Here is a 22,809-nt window from a genome sequence, read left to right as displayed (position 1 = left end):
GGATAACAAATATATTCCTAGGATTAAATCAAACTCCCAAAATGGTAACTCCAATAGATTGGATAGAAAGGTTTGTCCATGAATCTCTATCGGACATCTACGGTGGACCTTACCCACTACTACATTTAAATTTAGAGGACTTGAGACTCGAACCTTAACTTTTAAGTTTTTAGTTGGGCTCTCTCGGATAAATTCACAACAAATATAGGAGTGTGTCAACCATAGATCTACTAAAGTGGTAACAAACATATCAAAAATTGCAAAGCTACCTTATATTGGTGGGAGGAAACCCTAGCCTCATTATCCACTACGAATTACCTTTGCTCTACTGCCTAAAAGTTTAGTTATATCATCTATGGATGGTTTCTCGATCCCTATAAATAGTCTAAGTCGATCTCAAAATAATCGGTGGTTTGTCACTCCCTGCCTTAGGTTAGTCATTGATAAAGTGCTCAAATGACCTACATCTATAACATGGTCGAGAGGCTCGATGACATTCCCATGAGTTCCTCCTATCACAAAGCCTATAAGTTAGGGGCTATATGGTCCTGATTAGTTCATCGTGCTTCCCACAGATGTTAAAGCTAGAAACCTCCTACTACCCTCTGATCCATGCCTACGAATTGAACCCTTTCCTTACCTCTAAGACTAAGAAGACGTAAATATTTACGTCATTCGGGAGTCTCTGGCCCTCTTGGCTGAAGATTAGGATGATTCGGTGGTATCAGATTTTCTACGACTCTGTCCTATTATTCTAGTCAGTAGCCTAGCCCTCATACTCTAAACTCTCCCAATTACCTTTGGCGAGTCATCTCAGATAACACTTTTGATGGACCAACTACTAGCTGAGTGAGGATGTTTAGGTGGATGCCCTCCTTGAATTTCCTACAATGATGCTCCTCGATCGCCACTAACTCTGGCACATAGTGGCTCAAGTGCAAGAACTCGCTCTCATACTCATACACAGAGTGCTCACCTTGAGTCAAGTGTAAGAATCGATCCCTCAGGTCATTGGTGTGGGACTCACTTATGTACTTCTACCTGAACTCTGATAGAAACATCTCCCAAGTTGGTCACTCTAAATCCAGCTCCATCTTTACGGTCTCCCGCCAATCTATCAAATTACCTTTAAGCAAGTCATTGATGTACTATAACTTGCCCTCAGGGATAAGGTTCAGTTGTTGCAGGGTATGAAGAGTCTCGCGGAGCCATTGGTCAGTAGCCACGATGTCATCATCTCCCGAACCCAAAAATTCATTGATCTTGTAACCATGATGTCTCTCTACGGAGAACTCCTGAGGGGCTACAAGGGATCATATAGGTGGTGTGGTTGCTCTAGGGATAGCCCTAACTATGTGCCTCAATGTTTAAGTGAGGTTTCTAAATAACGTCGCCTCATCCATGCCTGCCTTTTCCAGGAAACCAAAATCCTTAGAGTCAGAAACGAACTCGTCTCCTATGTATCTAATAACAGAGGCACGACCCTTCTAACTATTGGCGAGATCGTTTTCCATATCCTATGATTTTTCAAGAAAAGGGAAGAGTCAACATCTCCATTTCTATACATTTAAGTATGCTTAACACTCTAGAGGCATGTACTTCATCGACACCTAACAACTCTAACTCACGGGTCCTAGAAAAGACTGAACCTGAGGCTCTGATATGACTAAATGTAACACCCTAATATGATCTGACTTGTAACCCAGAAGAATAGAATATTACACGAAACCACTAAGTTTCTAACCATTTTTTAAATTCTTTTGATGCATTCATAAATTCAAGACAAAATAAAATACCAAAATATAATACTTTCACAAAACATAAGCTAGATTTACAACATGTATATTCAAAATACATAAGTTCAAATAGAGTTTACGAATCAATATTAAACAAGGGTTTATGACAGTACATGCCCACTACAAAAACTTGAGAATTACTTTAAATAAGAACCTCAAACTTGAGAAAAACTTGATGTCCAATGATGAGCACCTCGAACTAGTACCTAAGAACCTGTACACGGAAACACATTCCAAACACTAAGATCAAAAGATCAGTTCCACATAAATAACCCTACTATAATACATGCATTCAACATATAATAATGTGACTAGTATGGTTATGAGCATTTGTATACATTCAACAAAACTACAAAAGTAAGCATCATGATGTATCTCGAGGTCACATAACATCACAGAACTCACAACCCTATTTACTTACTAGGAGAACCTTAGGCGAGATCTAGGTCACCCAACATTAACATCTCCCTCTTACCACATGCTAGGTCTGGGTCACACAACATATTAGAGTATGCCTAAAGACCAACCTTATGATGATTGTATGGACATATTTTAATTGCAAATTTTATTAAATAAAGGCGTTGCCACTATTATTTTCAGTTATGTATCTATGTCTAACATAAACTATATAAAGTCCATATGATAATATTATTATTATCAAATATCCTTAGTCGAATATTATTATGGATATATGCAATAATAATATGTTTAAGACTAATGTGTTATTGACGAAAACATAGAGATGTCAGAACTGATGCATGAATATGTTGTTAGAGAATGACATAGTGGATTGACCCACTATGAGCATATATCTTGGATTATTATATGATGGTTTACAACATTGCTAATGATGTTGACTATATGTATGATCCTCAAACTTGAGATCATTACTATTTCAACATATATTGTTGTATATTTTGATACAATTAAACATGCTCCTTAACTGGTTGCACTACAAAGACTGATATTGAACATATCTCGATATATGTAGTGGGATATGAATGATTAAGATATGATTTGTCCTTTCTACATAATAGAAAATATATCACAAGCCACTTGATTAAGTGAGACTAGAAATGCATGGCCATGCTCGATATAAAGGGTTATACAAGTGTGATTATTCCAAGACTTGTGCCTATTCTAGATATAAAGGGAAAAAGAATGTAATACATAAAAGAGTCGGTCATGAAGATGATATGTCGAATCATGATTTCTTGTAACTTAGGTAACAATGATATATTTCTAGATGTCACTCATTGTTTGTAATAATTAGAATGGTTCTAATAATTACTACTAATGTTACAAGAACCTATAGGGTCACACTCTAAGGTTGAAATACGTAAATATTAAATTGTACAATGCAATTAGAGTTAGTATATGTATATTTGATATACATATAATTTAATTATCCTGAATAAAATAAGTGGAAATTAAAAGAATGTAATTTTGATTACAACTCTTTAAATGAATTTTTATTTCAAAATAATTATAAATAAATAAATTTCAGAATAATTAAAGGAAGATTTTAATTAATTCAAAATTTAAAAACCCTAAAGGTTAGGGTAACTTATATATAAAGATAAGTAAGGGTCTAGCATCTGATCTTCTTGATCTTTTAGCCGATTCTCTCAAAATGGTTTTTGAGAAAAAGTAAAAAAAATATTTGCTCTCAATCGAGTGAACTAAGTAGAGGTTGAGACATTTTTGTGGAGGCCTGCAATTCAAATCGTTCGTGATCACTGTTACTTTTGTTGCAATCTTACTATTTTTCAAGGAACCCAATGTAAGTAATCGTATCTCTTTCCTCATGTTTACAATTTTATCGTACATGGATCATTGGTGAGACTATCGAGATTTGTTTCTGCTACGCCATGGGGTACGCCGACGGTTCCAAGACATCATCAGACCTCACCAGCTAGTATACTCCTATAGAGTAATTGAGACAAGGTCGGGTCACTCAGCATAAACACAACATCCAACTAGCAATTTAAGTGCCAAAGAACTTATTAGGATATATCCGGATAATCCTTGCTCTACCATATGATCGACATAAAAGTGACTCGGGTGTCCTCGTCGTTTCCCTGGCATCAAACAAAGACATAAGTCTTATTGAATCTTATCTCATAAAGAATTTATGTTATCATACAATTATTAAGGTTTTCACTTGTAAGCTTATTGAAAATTTTCCCTCGAACGAAACCCCTTTTTGGCTTTTTAATGAAAGCTAGCCTTATAGCCCAATTATTCATGCTGGTATTGATACTCTTCCTTGGGTATCGATACTTTCCTTTATAAGGTATTGATACTTTTCCGAGTATCGATACCTGTTGATTTAATCGATCGATGGAATCGGCCAAGAGGGGGTGAATTGGCAATAAAAATTTTGGTGGAAGTTTTTGCAGAAAATTAAAAGTAATTGCACAGCGATTTACAGTGGTTCGACTTTATCAACCAAAGTCTACGTACACTACCTTACCTATCCACACTAAGGATTTTCCAAAAAATTCACTAATTTGTTCTTTCTTTTGAGGCCAAAGAGATAACCTTACAACTCCCTCAAGAATATACCCCAATTCTTGAGAACACTCTTTTCTCAAAGAGAATATTATAAATTTGCAAACTTACAAGAAAAACCTCACAAGGCAAATATGTTTGCACAATTCTAGAACAAAGAAAGGACACTCAAGAATAAATACAATTGAGCACAATAAGTGTTCTTGAAAGCAAAATGAATATTGAATGAAAAATAGGCTTGAAAATGCTCAAACTTGAGGTTTGAGGCTTTCTCTTTGATTCTCTCTTGATTCTAGTTGCTTGATGTTTCTTGTTATTGATCAATGGCTTCAAAACTTGTTTAAATACACCTTCAAATGATTCTGAACGTTGGGGATGATTAGTGGAGTCAATAGAGCCATTTAAGTGTGAAAACAATTAATGAAAGTGGATGGGAGCGTCTGTGCATAGATGAATTCCCTAGGTGCATCGGTGTATCAGTGTAAAATTCAAATATTTTGACCGTTGGACTCAGTGCATCGGTGTGCACTAAGAGTGCATCGATGCATCAAATGCACTGAGTGCATCGATGCATGGCATGTGCATCGATGCATAAAATGCATTCGATGTTCAAGAAATTAATTGATGCATCGATGCATGGATTGGTGCATCGGTGCATGCCCTTGAAAAACTAATTTTAGGCTTGATTTTGGTTCAAAATACTTTGTGAAAATTTGTTTAAAAATAGTTTAAGTATAAAACACAAATTTACACATTTAGTATGGTTTAAAATTGATCTTGAAAGACTTGGAGTAATAGCATGATATTCGAGTAATTAAATCGAATATACTTTTAGAAAATCATTTGTAAAATCTTAAAATTCATTTAACTTAATTTGTTATGTCGAAACATCAAAATGTTTTCAACAATCTCCCCTTTTTTGATGTAACAAAACTCTTGAGTAATTTTAAGATTTTCTTTGAAAATAAGTTTTGAAATCAATTTTGAAATTATTCCAAATTACTCCCCCTTACTATAACACTTCTCCCCTTTAAAACTTTTAACACTTAACACTTCTCCCCCTTTTTGTTAAATCAAAAAGACTCAAAAACTGAGTGAAAGAAGGCTTTGAAAAACATAGCCAATTGATTAAACATTTTAATTGAATATAACTTAATCTGCTAAGATCAAAGATCAAAAGAGAGGTTAGCCATTAGTGTTAATAATCAATATTCAAATCAAATGTGAAATGGTAAATTGGTCATAATGCAACTAAGATGTCAATAATGCAAAAATTAATTAACATGAAGCTCATAAAGATTAAACCAAACAGTTCAAACATCCAATAATAGTTAAACAATTCAAAAACAACAAAATGTTTTAACAATCCAAGTTTTAAGTTTTAATCCCAAATACAATCAAAATAAAATAAGTCTAGTCATTATAGAAGGATCGGGAGGCGGAGGAGGAAATCGGGCTTGCATCTCAAGAGAGAGAGCATCCATGCGTGCAAGCATCTCCCTTTGAAACTCCATCTGACGAGCTTCCAAAGTGTCTAAGAGTTGATTTACTGCTTCCAAAGTGTCTAAGAGTTGATTTACTGCTTCGTGAATAGCAGCCAAGTGGGATTCGATGGAAGCATATCGTAAATCAAATGTCTCCAAAAACGAACGAAAATATGGAGGCATTTTATCTTCTTGTGGAGCTAGTTCCAGTGCAGGCTTGTCATCAGGTACGTGATCATCGATGTTTTGCATAAGCTGTTGAATTTCAGGATCATCGTCAGTAGCCGGAGCCGGAGGAGGAGGAGCATGAGAGGAGCTTGGAGCAGCTCGTGAGGAACTAGCTCCTGGAGTTTGCTTACCGGGTCTAAAACCCATTGACCGGTTACCTCGTCTTGTTTCCAATCTGCTTTCTTCAAGGAAGTAAGATTGATTTGGTTTTGGAGAGGGATAGGATTGTTGAGAGAGACATCTAGACCAAGTTTGATAAAGAGGTTACTAAGAAGACATCCATAAACTAATGTTTCGACATGTTTTGAAGGAATAATGTTTATGACATCAACTAGTTGACTGAAGATAATGTGGGGTAGATTGATTTTGATTTTATTCTTGAGACAGTGCATCCACCACAAATCCCTAATACGAAGAGTGGAGTACCTACCTCCGGATGGTCTAAACCACCAAGATATCATCAGATGAAGAAAACAATTGTGATGAGATCGTAGAGTACTAACACTAGCGTTTGGAATATATGGATAATCTACAGTTTCATTCTCATTATATATCCCATCATCATCTAACCCAAAACGGAAATCTATAGTCTCGGGGTCAATATTAATATATTAGCCTAAAAGATAAGATTTAATGGCTATAGTTCCACATTGAGTTTCGTTTTGAATACATGCCGCATTGGAATAGAAAATGCGGACTAATTGTTGATAGACAATAGGTTTGAGCTGAAACAATTTATCAAACTTCCAAGCTTTAAGAATCGGAAGGTATTCAAAGTTAATATCTATCATAGCTTGAAGAGAAGGAATACGCTCTTCCCGGATTCTATAAGTTTGAAAAGAATTTCTGTACCTAGAGTACAATTCGTCTCTACGACGCTCAGGCATGTTAAAACAAAATCCTAATAGAGATGTAGGTAGAGGAGGAACGGGACTAGGAGGTTGGTTTGAACGAGAACAACTCGATAAAGTCCTAGGGCGTTTGGCATTAGACATGGTTTAGAGATCAGAAAAAGGAAAGAAATAGATAACCTGCAAATTGAAAAATATGTATGCACAATAATCAATCCCAAAACTCAATTGAGTCTGCAATAATCAAGGTTCTATAAAACAATCCTAACGGGCACAGTTTTGAAAACTATTTGAAAATATCATTGGAAATATTGCAATTCATATAGTTTTCATAAAAAAACAATATAATGAAGTCAAAAACATCAATGATTTTCGAAAATATTTTTTTTAATTTAGAATTTCAAAGAAAATTTTGAAAAATTGTGTGTTTTTGATGAAATTTATTGTAAAATCTAGTTTAGAATCGTCATATAACCAATGTCCGATATAATGTTCATCTAGAACTAATCACAATTATCCCTAAGATCAAAAATTGATAAAATAGAGTTTTTAGAAAAGTTTACCTTGAAATTTCGGATTGAGAGGGATGTAATGATGTTTTGCACGAATTAATGATTAAAGCAGGATTAGAAGTTAAAAGCTTGAAGATTCCGACCAAAAAAATGATTTTGGAGCAAGAAAGGAGATTTTTAGAGAGAGAGAGACAAATGATGGGTGTATATTTAGTTTTAGGGTTTTGAAAATAAAGGAAAAAGAGGCATATAAACCCACAAACCCGACGGATGCATCTATGCATGACCCTGTGCAACGATGCACATTCAAGGCGTGCATCAGTGCATCAGCAAGATGAATCGATGCACATTCAAAGGGATGCATCGATGCACTGTTAAGTGTATCGATGCATGAAGCAAAAAATGTCAAAAATACATTTTAAACACTTAAAATGCTAAATTAATTAGCTCTAGTGGTATTGGCAACTCATATATTGAAAATTAATCATGTTCAATCAATCAAATTAATCTTTAAACAACATTTGAACATAAAATTAATTTTCACCAAATAACATAAACTCCCCCTAACTAATAGCATAGATTGCAATCAAAAATTATTATTATAAGCATTTTTCATTTATTCTTAAAAGTGCTAAAATTATTTTAAACACTAATTGAAGATAGGTTGGTTAAACCTAATTCTCTCCTAAGTGTCCAAAATCTTTCCTTGTCTAAAGGCTTTGTAAAAATATCCACTAATTGGTGCAAAGTATCAACAAATTCTAGAACTACATCTTCCTTAGCGACATGGTCTCTAATGAAGTGATGTCTTATTTCAATATGCTTAGTTCTAGAGTGTTGGATGGGATTTTTTGTGAGACAAATAGCACTAGTATTGTCACACTTGATAGGAATAGTACTTACATCAATTCCATAATCAAAAAGTTGTTGTTTCATCCATAAAACTTGTGCACAACAACTATCGGCTGAAATGTATTCGGCTTCAGTGGTAGATAATGTAACACAATTTTGTTTCTTTGAAAACCAAGAAATCAACATATTTCCAAGGAATTGGCAAGTACCGGAGGTGCTTTTCCTATCTAATTTCCATCCTCCATAATCCGCATCAAAAAAAGGCATGCAAGCTAAAGCTAGAGTCTATAGGATACCAAAGTCCTAAACTAGGAGTGTCCTTAAGGTATCGAAAGATTCTCTTAACAGCTAGTTAATGTGATTCCTTAGGGCATAATTGAAATCTAGCACATAAGCAAACACTAAACATAATGTCTGGTCTACTTACAGTTAAATAAAGTAAAGATCCAATCATTGACCTATATAATTTAACATCTACACATTTACCTCCTTCATCTAAGTAAAGCTTTGTTGAAGAGCTCATTAGAGTGTCATGAGGCTTGCCATTTTCCAGTCCAAACTTCTTGAGCATATCTTTGACGTACTTAGCTTGATTGATGAAGATGCCATCTTTTCTTTGCTTGATTTTGAGTCCCAAGAAAAATGAAAGCTCCCCCATCATGCTCATTTCGAATTCGCTTTGCATTAGCTTAGAAAATTCTTGGCAAAGAACATCATTAGTAGAACCAAATATTATATCATCAACATAAATTTGAACTACTAATAAATATTTACTTTTATGCTTTAAAAACAATGTAGTGCCAACCTTCCCTTTTGAAAAACCCTTTTCAATTAAAAAGTTTGACAATCTTTCATACCAAGCTCTAGGAGCTTGTTTTAAACCATAAAGTGCTTTTGTCAATTTAAGAACATGATCCGGAAATTTTGAATCTTCAAAACCTGGAGGTTGTTCCACATACACTTCTTATTTTATAAAACCATTTAAAAATACACTTTTAACATCCATTTGATATAATTTGAATTCATTGAAACATGCAAATGCTAATAATATTCTAATTGCTTCCATCCTAACTACGGAAGCATATGTTTCATCATAGTCTAAGCCTTCTTCTTGAGTATACCCTTGAGCAACAAGTCTAGCCTTGTTTCTCACAATATTACCACTTTCATCAAGCTTATTCCTAAATACCCATCTAGTAACTATAGTAGATTTATTACTAGGTCTTTCAACTAATGTCCATACTTTACTTCTCTCTGATTGATTTAATTCTTCTTGCATAGCCATAATCCAATGTTCATCTTTTAATGATTCTTTGATGTTCTTAGGCTCTATGCATGAAATAAATGCAACATAATTACAAAAATTTCTAAGAGAGGATCTAGTTGTTACCCCTTTGGATGGATCACCTATAATCTCACCATCCTTGACATAATTGTATTCTCTTGGATAAGATACTTCCCTTTCTTCAATGGTTGGATTCTCGAGAGGATCATGAGTTTCCTCATCTTTCGTTTCTTCCTTTGATGATGATTTTCCAACATCATGTCTAACGTCATTTGCTTGTACAATACCTACATCATCATTAACACCAGAATCCTTCCTCGGAAGGAGATTATCATCGAAAACAACATGTATAGACTCTTCTACAACTAAAGTTCTTTTATTAAATACTCGATAAGCTTTAGAATTTAAGGAATAGCCCAGAAAAATTCCTTCATCAATTTTAGCATCAAATTTGCCAAGGTTTTCTTTACCGTTGTTTAAAACAAAACATTTACATCCAAAAGGATGAAAATATCTAATGTTAGGTTTTTTTATTTTTGAAAATTTCATATGGAGTTTTCTTTAAAATTGGCCTAATCATTACTAGATTTACAACATAACAAGCGGTATTTGTGGCTTCTGCCCAAAAATATTTTGGCAAATTATTTTCACAAAGCATGGTTCTAGCCATTTCTTCTAAAGTTCAAGTTTTCCTCTCAACAACTCCATTTTGTTGAGGGGTTCTAGGTGCTGAAAAATTATGGCTAATACCATTAGAATTACAAAACTCATTAAATCCAAGATTTTCAAATTCAGTGCCATGATCACTTCTAACATTAGTGATAGAGTAACCTTTTTCGTTTTGGATTACTTTTGAAAATGTGATAAAATTTTCTAGTGCTTCATCTTTAGTACTTAAGAATAGAACCCAAGTATAACTAGAATAGTCATCTACCAAGACAAATGCATATTGTTTTCCACCCAAGCTAGTAGTCCTAGTTGGCCCAAAAAGATCTATATGGATCAATTGTAATACTCTACTAGTTGATACGTCATTAATGGATTTAAAAGTAATTCGCTTTTGTTTTCCTTTAGCACAAGCATCACAGATTTTATCATTACCAATTTTAAGCTTAGGTAACCCTCTTACTAAGTCTCCTTGAATTAGCCATTGCAAAACACTCATACTAGCATTTCCTAGTCTCCTATGCCATAACCAACTATCATGTTCAGCCTTAGCAACTAGGCACAAATTAGTCATATCAATAGAATCTAAATGCACCATGTATATGTTTCCTATTCTATGACCAACAAGTATAATCCGATTAGATGCAATGTCAATGACTTTACAACCATTAATTTCAAACATGACATTGAATCCATTATCGCATAATTGACTAATACTCAAAAGATTATGCTTTAATCCATTCACATATAACACATTTTTAATTTGTATAGAAGAGGTATTACCTATTGTGCCTATACCTTCAATGTGACCTTTTGAAATATCACCAAAAGTCACTTCTCCATTTTTGGCGTTAAGCTCTATGAATCAATTTTTATCCCCGGTCATGTGTCTCGAGCATCCACTATCAAGGTACCATGAATTTGAATTTGTTTCACGTGCCTTGTAGCAATGCTCCTTTCCCTACAAACATAGATTAATTTTTTATTTTTGGTACCCAAATTCTTTTGGGTCCATATTCATTAGTTTCCAAAATCCTAGTCCCTTTAGGTATCCATTTGTGTAGGATATCTTTATCTTTAGTAGTAATGAGTTCTTTAGGAACCCACATACTTCTAACGATTTTTCCATTAGAGGTTCTTTGGGGACCTCTATGATTGTAGTTTTTAAAACCTTTTCTAACAAAGTTGGATTTTGAATTTTCTCCTTTTTCAAAATGTTTTGTTCCAACTTTATCAAAAGAAGTTTTAAGATCATCAATTTTCTTTTGATGATCATCATTGACCTTTGAAAGTAAATTTTGCAAATCCAAATTTTCCTTTTCAAACTCTTCTAGTTTGATTTGCAAATCTTTAATTTTACTTTCAAGATCGTTGTTGGTTTTGGATATAAGTTTATTTTAATTTTTCAATTTTGAAACATCATTTATATATTTTAAAAACAATTTCTCATAATCCGAAGTCAACCCATTATATTCCTCTAATAGCTCATCATAGGATAAATCATCAAAATCAGATGAGTTAGAGGTTACCTTAGAATCTTCCCCGAATGCCATCAAGCACAAGTTTGCTACTTCTTGTTCCTCTTCATCGGAACCTTCTTCATCGCTCCATATAGCCACATGAGCCTTGTGCTCACTCTTTAATTGACCATTTCTCTTCAGTTGTGGAAAATCATATTTGACATGCCCCGGCTTTTTTCATTTATAGCAAATGATCGGGTCCTTCTCTTTTGGTTCATTTTTTAGGCCTTTATTTCGTTTGAATTTTCTTCCTCGGTAAGGTCTCATCATTTTTCTGAATCGTTTGGCAAACAATATCATTTCCTCGTCATCATTATCTTCATTCGAATCACTCTCATCTTTTGTGGATTTGAGAGCAACTCCAATGTTCTTCTTCTTCTCCTTCTCCTTTAGTGTCTCGTCAATCTTATAGAGGTCCACCTCATCTTCAAGCATCATTTCATGAGTGAGGAGGGAACCGATTAGTTCTTCAATAGTTAAGGACGTTAGGTCCTTAGACTCAATGATTGTCGTTTTCTTTGATTGCCATGATTTTGGAAGAGAGTAGACAAACTTCCTCATAAGCTTTTCATTTGAAATGATCTCTCCATATGATTTGAGACCATTGACAATCGTTGAAAATCTATCCGTCATAGCTTTGATATCTTCATTTGATTTCATCATGAAATTTTCATTGCTATGCGTTAGAATGCAAATTTTAGATTTCTTTACCTCATCGGTACCTAATGAGTGACTTGAAGCTTGTCCCATATTTCTTTGGCGGTTGTACAAGATGAAACTCTTTTGTATTCATCTAGTCTAAGAGCACAAAATATGATATGGATGGCTTTGGAGTTGAGCTGGAACATTCTTGTCTCTCCTTCACTCCACAACCTTGGATGAGTGAGAGGCTTGATGTATCCTTCTTCTATGGCATTTCATGCTCCCATGTCACTTGCTTGAATGAAGCACATCATCATATTTTTCCAATAGGCATAGTTAGCTCCATTGAAGAAAGGAGGCTTGTTGACGGGCATCGAATCGAGACCGGAGTCGAAGTTTGAAGTGGAGGCCATTGATGACTTTGATTATCGACGTAACTCTTCCCGAATCGACTCAAGAGGTGATTAAACGTTCAAATGAGTTAGGCTCTGATACCAATTGTTGAGTTAATCGATCGATGGAATCGGCCAAGAGGGGGTGAATTGGCAATAAAAATTTTTGTGAAAGCTTTTACAGAAAATTGAAAGTAATTGTACAGTGATTTATAGTGGTTCGACTTTATCAACCAAAGTCTACGTCCACTACCTTAGCTATCCACACTAAGGATTTTCCAAAAAATTCACTAATTTGTTCTTTCTTTTGAGGCCAAAGAGATAACCTTACAACTCCCTCAAGAATATACCCCAATTCTTGATAACATTATTTTCTCAATGAGAAGATTACAAATTTCCAAACTTACAAGAAAAACCTCACAAGGCAAATATGTTTGTACAATTCTAGAACAAAGAAAGAACACTCAAGAATAAACACAATTGAGCACAATAAGTGTTCTTGAAAGCAAAATGAATATTGAATGAAAAATAGGCTTGAAATACTCAAACTTGAGGTTTGATGCTTTCTCTTTGATTTTCTCTTGATTCTAGTTGCTTGATGTTTCTTGTTATTGATCAATGGCTTCAGAACTTGTTTAAATACACCTTCAAATGATTCTGAATATTGGGGATGATTATTGGAGTCAATATAGTCGTTTAAGTGTGAAAATAATTAATGAAAGTGGATGGGAGCGTCTGTGCATCAATGCATGCCCTAGGTGCATCGGTGCATCAGTGTAAAATTCAAATATTTTGACCGTTGGACTCTCAGTGCATCGTTGCACTAAGAGTGCATCGATGCATAAAATGCATTCGATGTTTTGAAAAAACCTGAGTGCATCGATGCATAGTCTTGTGCATCGATGCATCAAATGCACTGAGTGCATCGATGCATGGTATGTGCATCGATGCATAAAATGCATTCGATGTTCAAGAAATTAATTGATGCATCGATACATGGATTGGTGCATCGGTGCATGCCCTTGAAAAATTGATTTTAGGCTTGATTTTGGTTCAAAATACTTTGTGAAAATTTGTTTAAAAATAGTTTAAGTATAAAACACAAATTTACACATTTAGTAAGGTTTAAAATTGATCTTGAAAGACTTGGAGTAATAGCTTGATATTTGAGTAATTAAATCGAATATACTTTTAGAAAATCATTTGTAAAATCTTAAAATTCATTTAACTTAATTTGTTATGTCGAAACATTAAAATGTTTTCAACAATACCAAAATACATTACTGTGACTTGACATAGCACTTGGTACTGATACCCCTACTTAGGTATCGGTACTCCCCTTTAGGGGTATTAGTACTGCCTAGAGTACTAATACTAAAATTATATTCAATGTTTTAAAAAATACTTAAGTATCGATACCTTTACCTTGGTATTGATACTTCATTCCTCATGGTATCAATACTGGCATGAGTATCGATACGAAAATTGCTTACTAGAATCTGACTAAGTCCCCGAATACAAATACTAGGCTCCTGAGTATCGGTACTCCCCGAAAAGTATTGATACCCCTTAAATGGGTATTAATACCCTCCTCACACAAGCCTTTCGAATTGGCCCATCTAGAAGAATAATATAGGTACTTTTCATAGAGTACCAATACTCTAAAACTAGAAAGAACTATTTCTCTCATGTAAAACCTCCCAAATCAATTTTAGACCCCTCTAAAGATGCCCAAATTGTATTTAAAGCTTATGTATGATTAAAGGGTCATGAAAGGTCATCACTTTATGAGTGAACAACACCAAATTCCCATTTTCATGGTATGAATTCAGATGCATTCCAAATGCCTCGTGCACACATACAATCATCAAAACTACACATGTTGATCTAGAAGCAGTAAAAAAATTATTAGAAGTGTGTTACCTTACACCTAGAAGCTGACGAATCAACTCAATGCTCACCCAAGCACAACTTTCTCTTTTCCATTTCTTTTATAGCCTTCACTCATTTTTCTCTCTAGAACAATCGAAAGAATGAGTCACTTACATAAGAACTAAAAAGGAGTTAAGGAAACTTCCAAGACTGAAATCTAACTTCTAGAGGAGAAGGTTTTTCTCCTAACTTAAACCTCATAAACCCCCAATTATAGCTCTTTAGCCAAACCAAGAGGATGAGAACTTAAAATAAAGCTCTAAGGAAGGGGATTACTAAACTTACTTTATTTGATTCAGTAAGGAAGTCCTTTCTCACCAAGCTATCACTTTTTCTCAAGATGGAGAAGAGAAGAGAATGAGTTTTGAAAAGAGGAAGAAAACAAGAATGAAGGGGACATGGTTCCAATGTGTGACATAATTCTATTTAATGAGATTCAACCTTTAAAAGATTTTAGGGTTTAATTGCTCCTTTAGTCATTAATTTTCTATGCTGAAATAAAAATACCCATTTTAAACCATAACGGGCTCAAAACAAACCCAAATTATTTCATAGTTGGACAAGAGCTTCCTATAAGTCTATTAGGTTTATTTAACTCTTTCTCAGGCTAACCCGAATCTACTAACATGTGAACCAGGGCATTACATTTACAATCATAATTATAAATTAAACATATAATTAAGATAGAGATGGTTAAAATATTTGAATCTAACAGGTTCTAACCAGATCCTATCTTATAGGGGTGCTTTTCATAAAAAAATTTCAAGATCGGGGTGGGTCGGGGCGAGCTATATGATAGAGAGATTCTGGTTGAGGTGAAGATGAGTTTAAGGTAAAACTCATCAACCAGACTCGACCTTATGTAAATTACTAAATTACCCTCTCTATATATAATATATTTAGGTTTTAGAGATTTTTCCTTTTTCAGTTTCCCTCTCTCCTCTTCTCGGTCACTTGATAATGGTAGGAGGATACAAAATCTGCTTCTTCATTCCATTCTTTTATTTCAAATTTTAGTTGTCTTTTTTCATTAATTTTCTAAGGTTAATCATTATGCAATTTTCTTCTAATTCTTTAGTTCTTTATTTGATATATATTTTATCTTTCTAGGATTCCTTTTTCATTAATTTTCTAAGGTTAATCATTATGCAATTTTCTTCTAATTCTTTAGTTCTTTATTTGATATTTTTTTTTATCTTTCTAGGATACTGCAATTGATAACTGGGTGTTTGCGTCTGGCTTGCTCGAATAAAAAAAAGCCATCATTGTTCAATATTTTCAACTTTTTATTTGTTTTCCTTGGTTTATCTGGTCAACCTTCACTGTCATTCAAATTTTAATTTATTATATAATGTAATAATGTTTTATTAATTTCCCACTTTTGCGTCTATTCGTGTATTTTCTTTTATATTATTGTTTTATAAGGTAATAAGTTTAGGGTTTCTCACAAATAAAAAGAGTTGATGCTTCAAAAATAATTGCTTCCTATTTTTCCAGATATTTATTCAAGCCATTTTTGCTTGAAGAACATGCTCACCATTTGCAGAAGAGAGCTGATTTTTGAAGTGTGAATGATCGATGTGCTTTTTGATTTGCTTTCTTTTTGTGTTTCTTTCGTAGTTGGGTCAGGGTCGAGATTCTATTCTAAAAATCAGAGTGGGTTTGGGGCGGGAAAAAGGTTAATAATCATTAGGGCGAAATGAGGCGGGTTAAAATAATTTAATTTTGGGATGGGATCGGACAACAAAAAAATCGGTCCGATCCGTCCCGTGCCCATCCCTAAATCAAAACATATTTTATAACTATTAACACGATAAACTAGCCATTGGAGATGATACAAGGATTATAAAAGGAAAATGTCAAAAATCTAATAAAAAACTCGAATAAAAGATAGGTACGAACAAATCTTACTGTATGGACAAACAAACCACAAAAAAAATCAAATTATTGAAATACTACTAATAAACCACAAATTAGAGTTGAGCGACGTGACAAAAAAATTCACGAACACAAATCATGTAACAAAATTTAATCCGAAGCTCCAAAGTAGAGAAGATTAGCAAAATAAAAAATAAGACTCATCTAGATTAGTCGAGACGTTTTGAAATCTAAATCTGAAAAAAGGTCAACATAAATAACGGTCAAACGAACGATAATTGGTAGAGGAAATCGTACCATCAAAATAAAGTTATTAAATATAAAAATAGAAAAAAAAATGTGATATAAAAAAGTAAAAAAAATACATACTATAGGTGACAAACAATAAGACTAATACCGCCATCTATTATATCAAAGATAAAAGAGGAATATGTAATTTGAGAAGAAACCTAGTAAGAACAAACTTAGTTGACTTCATTAAATCTAAATTTGATCCTTAGATAAGTAGCTTTTATTGTTTTAATTAAATATAATAAAAAAGATAAAAATAAAAGCAACATTATATATTATTATCATTAACATAAACAAATTTTTAAGTTAATTGTCCACTAATAATCAACCAATGACATCATGCACTTAATAATAATAATAAATCAACCTAGAAACACACTCAACCCCATCACAGTCGATCATACGCAGCACTAAAAACTAGACATAACCCACACCTACGCTCACTTCCATCTCCCTACGGCTCGGCAACCGCCCACGTTTTTGCAACATCAACGCCATATATACATACACACATTTATATATACATATTTATACAGCTTACACTTCTTGCATTCTTCCTGTATCACATGTTATTTCCACTAATCTAGATCTCTCTCTCTCTCTCCCAAATTTTCAAACAAAGCAACGAAAGAGATGTTCATGGTTAGAGACCACCAGATGTTGCAGTGTGATCTCATGTTCTGTATGGAGAGAAAGTGGAAATCCAACGTTGAAATTGCTCCCAATTGTCCTCGTTGTGCCTCTCCCAACACCAAATTCTGTTATTACAACAACTATAGTTTGTCTCAGCCTAGGTACTTCTGCAAAGGCTGCAGAAGGTATTGGACTAAAGGCGGTTCCCTAAGGAACGTACCCGTCGGCGGCGGATGTCGGAAGAGACAACAAGGGAAGTCGATGAGGGAAAGTGTCGAGAAAAGAGGTCGAGTTTCGATGTCTTGTAAGAATTCAAGTAGTTCTTTTTCTAATGAGGATTCAGGGAATCGACCCGATATCGACCTAGCAGTTGTTTTCGCCAAATTCTTGAACCAAAACTCAAGTTTTGATCAACCTGAGCTGAATGAAGATAACAATTCATCAATGGAGTGCCAGAAACCGGATGTTCATTCAATTCAGGAGCCTAACAGGCTTCGAGAAATGCCAGAAACCGATGAGATAGAGGCGTTCGGGTTACAAAGTTTGTTAGCAGCCGAAGATCAAGTGGTGTTACCGGACGGATTATGGACTGACCATGATGTTGCTGCAACAACACCAGACTTTGCATGGCAAATGCAACAATTGGAGTCATTTCCAGTGGATGATCAACTAAAGGTTTCTGCAAACTTAATGAATGAAGATTGGGGTTCTTTCGATCTTTCTGGGTTTGGAATTTTTTCGAAGCCTTGAAGTTGAAGCAACTTTTCCCAATTTTTTTTTAGTAATCCTTACATATACTGTATTCTTTCGTATTCCCTCCTCAATCTACTTATTTACAATATGAATTGGCTCAAGTTATGGAAATTACATCATTTTAAGAAACATATGAGTAATGCATCTTTTACTTTCGAACTCATCTTAAATCTACAATATCTTAATTTTTTAACGAATCGAAACAATAAAAGGTTGAATCTCGGTGACAGCAAAACATCCGATCTCTTAATGTAATTTTAATCTACATCACATGCATGTGAAGTTGTAAGAATAACACATGGGAACTAACATACGAGGTTAATGTGAATGCCTAAATCTTAGAAAAGGGTTGAGTACACATAAATCAATTAGAATGGGGAATATCTTTGGGATTTGGAACTACTTTACCTTTTTGAAGACGACCATCACATGATTCTGTCGAATATATGTTAGAATATGATTGTTTTATATTTAGTGACTTACATTTTAACTATTTTCTAAAATAATTATAAGAAAACAATAAAAGAATGATAAATGTTTTAAATATACTGTGAAAAAAATATTTTAATATATTTTAAGGTATTATGTAAGGGTGATATGATGAGAGGTAGCTTGATCTAAAAGTTCAAAGTCATTAAATTTTGAAGGAGAACTAATATTAAAGCTTTTGCCATGTGTAAGGGTAAAAAATTGCCTTTAACCCATTAAGTGACATGTAGTAAAAGAAAAAAATTATTCTTTTTAAAAGTCATTTATTTGAGCAATTGTGCTGTAGGGAGTATACGTTGTTAATATTCAATAAATTAAATTTTTTTAATAGATACTATATTTTAATCTTCTCATATTACTATAAAAAGACTACATTGTGTATTATTAATTTTTAGTCAGTGCATCATAAATTAAGAAATGAGAGGTCATTTTTTCTTATTTTATTATCTATATTTTTATTTGAACATGTTAATCATAAAAAATGTTATCTTAAATTTGATTCTAAGATTGTTAATTAGGGAACGAATTGTGGTTCTTTTCATACTGGCAAGGGAGATGTTATTACTTAAAAAATCCCAAAAAAATAATTTTTTTAAAATAATACACCAAACCCAATTTGTTAGAAAAATAAGAAAAGTGAGTAAAGGCCTCGCGTTACACGGGGCGTGAGATTTTTCCCAACGTGGATACACTTTTCAGAGAATGAAATTTAATATTTCAATTAAGAAAAGTGAGTAAAGGCCTCACGTTACACGGGGCGCGAGATTTTTCCCAACGTGGATACACTTTTCAGAGAATGAAATTTAATATTTCAATTAATGACCTTGCGTTACACAAAACATGAGGTTCTCAAGATATTGAAATGTCTCAAGAAATTTCAAGTATCGCGTCTTTTGGACGGACCTCGCTGTTTGCGAAATGCGAGATTTTCATCCTCTTCGAAATTAATTTAATCATTATATTTTTGTATAATATATAATAAAATAATAGAAAAACTATATCATTATAAATATATAATACTAATTAAAATTAAAAATTCAATATCTATGTAAAATGTTATAAAAAAAGAATCATACATAGATTGTTATAGTCCATCTGCCAAACTTGGTGGTATGAATTACGCGAAAAGTTGTTAGAAAAATTGCAGGCATCAATTTGTTCTAGGAAGGCAATGTTGTGACGACTCCATGATATTAAGCCTAAAAATGAATCCATCTCCGAACGAATAACTTTTAAATTTATTTTCTTATAATTGGCGATGTCGAGGGCTTTCACGATTCGAAGTCTTTCATCTCTTAATTCAACAGAACAAATTAGAATAAGACCATAAACATATATGGCGTTGATATTACCTTTATTGGCTACTTTCTTCAAACAATGTAGACCTAACTCTTAGTTCCTTCCACTAAAATAATTATACATGTCGTCTCTATATAAAGCTTAATGATTATTAGTAGCAAGACATCTTCCATGAAACGTTTTCTTGGCTTGATTCCAAGACATGATGTCGAAATTTTTCATTGAAACATTTTGAAAAATTTAATTGTGATCCACAACTTCATGAAAAGTCTTGCAACTCAACTGTGTGTTGACGAAATCGACGATAAAATTAGAAGCCACATGCACAAGAACTTTTTATAACACTTCTCTCGGGAATAACTCCACAATATTAAAACATGTTTTCTTTGTTATTTTTCTTTAAAATATGTTTAGGATACCTTCCAAAATGGGCCTCTATTTATAGTAGTCCTCACACCTGTTCCGAAGCTAGGAATCCCGAACCTCGCGTTTTCTAGGACTCGAGGTACGTTGAAAATGCATGACACTTTAAATCTAATAATATCCAACATGTCAGAAAGGAACTCACATTACACAGGACGTGAGGTACATTGAATTTGAATCAAATAAAATCTAACGTGACAGATTTGACCTCGCTAGCTACAAAACGCGAGGTCATAAATTGTAAAATACAACCCGCATCCCTTTTCTTCATATCCATGTTGTAGGCGTTCTCCCGGGTTGTCAATTGTAAAATTATTTTAATTTATAAGATTAGTGCATAATATTTGAACTTATCTCTAATTTTTGTCTAATATCAGCACATACGAGACATTATAAGCAAGGTAAAAATCAAGTTCAAAATGGTACCAAAGCTTGGTTTGTGCATGAAGAACAAGCTAAAATGGATTGATAGACTTGTTCGTTGAGTATTTTTGGGAAGTTAATAAAAATATTTGTGTAATGTTTGAGCTTAGAGGCGTAATATTGCAACTTATCTTTTAATTGAAACTGATATGACACATATGAGAAATTGTAAGCGGGGTACAAATCACTTTTAAAAAGCTTTCAAACGAAAAGAAATTGAAAACTAACGAACATATTTTTGTAAATAACTTGTAGTAGGGTAAACAAGTCCAAAAATTATATGAAGCTGTTGATGTGTGTTGCATATCTTAGCACACGAGACAAGTAGATGTTGCCACCAAAAGAGAATGACTTCTATAATAAATGGATACCAACATGTCAAAGAAACTCAATGTCAAAGAAACTCAAAGGAAAAATTTGTCTTAGACTTGTGTTTTTGGTACACTCGGTACAAAATGCAAAGAGAAAGCTAATTAGCATTTCTCAAAGGGTGTTCACTTGGACCTAATTGATGGAGTAAGAAGCCACCGGAAGGATGCCTTGTATAATGAAATACAGGACCCTAAAAAAGCTCATAAGGTTTTTGAGAAGTAGGCAAGAACCTCATGTTGTGCAAGTTTATCTTGACTAAGAATAACAATATCGATTATATCCGATGCTATTGGAGCACTTATGATGCATATCTAAGAATGGAGAAGAAAATGATACCACCAAAAGAGGATGCCTTGTGTTCTTGGTACCGTTAGTACAAAATGCAAAGGAAAAATTCAGTAGCATTTCGGGAAGTATAGAAAACCCTCGCATCTTCCAAATTCTTCTTGACCACAAAGAATAATATTTTGATATATCCAATGATGTAGAAGCACTTCTGGTGCTAATCTACGCACGGAGAAGAAAAGAATGCCATCGGAAGAGGATTTCTTTTTTAAACTAGAAGTTTTATGAGAAGAGATAATTAGGTTTTGTAACACCCTTATCCCGTATATATCCCCGTATACGAGCTAAAGATGTCACATAAATCATACAAAACTTATACTATTCAAAATCCAAAAAAAAATTGTTTTGTTTAAAATCGACATTAGAATAATTAATTGCATTTAAAAACTATAATATAAGATTTATCTAAACAGAAATAAGATACTAATCATATATAATTTAATCAAAAGTAGTTCAGACATATTCAAATCAGAGCATCAAAAGACATAAATATATACATACCAACTAGAATAACAAAAACATCGAGGGGGTGTCATACTGATTCTGGATGCTTGAATTTGTCTGCAAAAATATGGGATGTCGTGCCTAACTCCTTACTCATTTGTCTACTTTTCTTTACCTATGTGTGAAACGATCACAAGCTAAGTTTTCCACTTAGTTAGGCAACATAATTAAATAAATAACATATAAAAATGAACAATTATACAAATAACTTTATTAAAATGAATCATGCATAAAATAAAAACTATTATCAAAATTCTTTAATTTAAAACAGGTATCAAATGTACATTGTTTTATTTCGATTCATAATGTTGCCCATTGTACTATCATGATAATTTATGGTACGTGATTCTATGATTGAGTGTTTAATGCAATGTGCAATATAACTGCCTATGATTGAGTGATTGCACCATAGGTGCCCTGTGAATGTACAAGTATTGTAGAACACATCAACATTGTACCTATGAATCCCGAATACATAAATGTATCCGGTAACTATGATGTACATAAATGTACCTCTATGTGATCGATCAATAACACTCCACCTCTTGGCATGCCAATTGTACCACTACCTCTCAATGTGCTTTATTCAAAATCATATACTATTTTGCATATAAAATAACCATCCATTCGAATATAATAAAATTTAAATAAATGTTATATTGGGCAGTTCATACCCAAATCTATCATATGATATGAAATAAAAAAAATTAATAAAAGCTATGTTC

General features: G+C 33.5%; 1 protein-coding gene across 1 annotated transcript; it reads left to right on the top strand.

Annotated features, from left to right (window-relative positions):
* The first annotated feature begins 17,476 nt into the window (after positions 1-17,476).
* On the top strand, positions 17,477-18,226 carry LOC120147498 (dof zinc finger protein DOF1.2-like). Its single transcript, XM_039160862.1, has one exon. The coding sequence runs from the start codon at positions 17,477-17,479 to the stop codon at positions 18,224-18,226; it is 750 nt and encodes a 249-aa protein (XP_039016793.1).
* The last annotated feature ends 4,583 nt before the right edge of the window (positions 18,227-22,809 follow it).

This window comes from Hibiscus syriacus, unplaced genomic scaffold (genome assembly GCF_006381635.1).
Source record: "Hibiscus syriacus cultivar Baekdansim isolate YM2019G1 unplaced genomic scaffold, ASM638163v2 tig00002511_pilon, whole genome shotgun sequence".
Lineage (NCBI taxonomy): Eukaryota > Viridiplantae > Streptophyta > Magnoliopsida > Malvales > Malvaceae > Hibiscus > Hibiscus syriacus.
The sequence above is the reverse complement of the archived record's forward strand: the minus strand, read 5'-3'. Positions and strand labels throughout refer to the sequence as shown.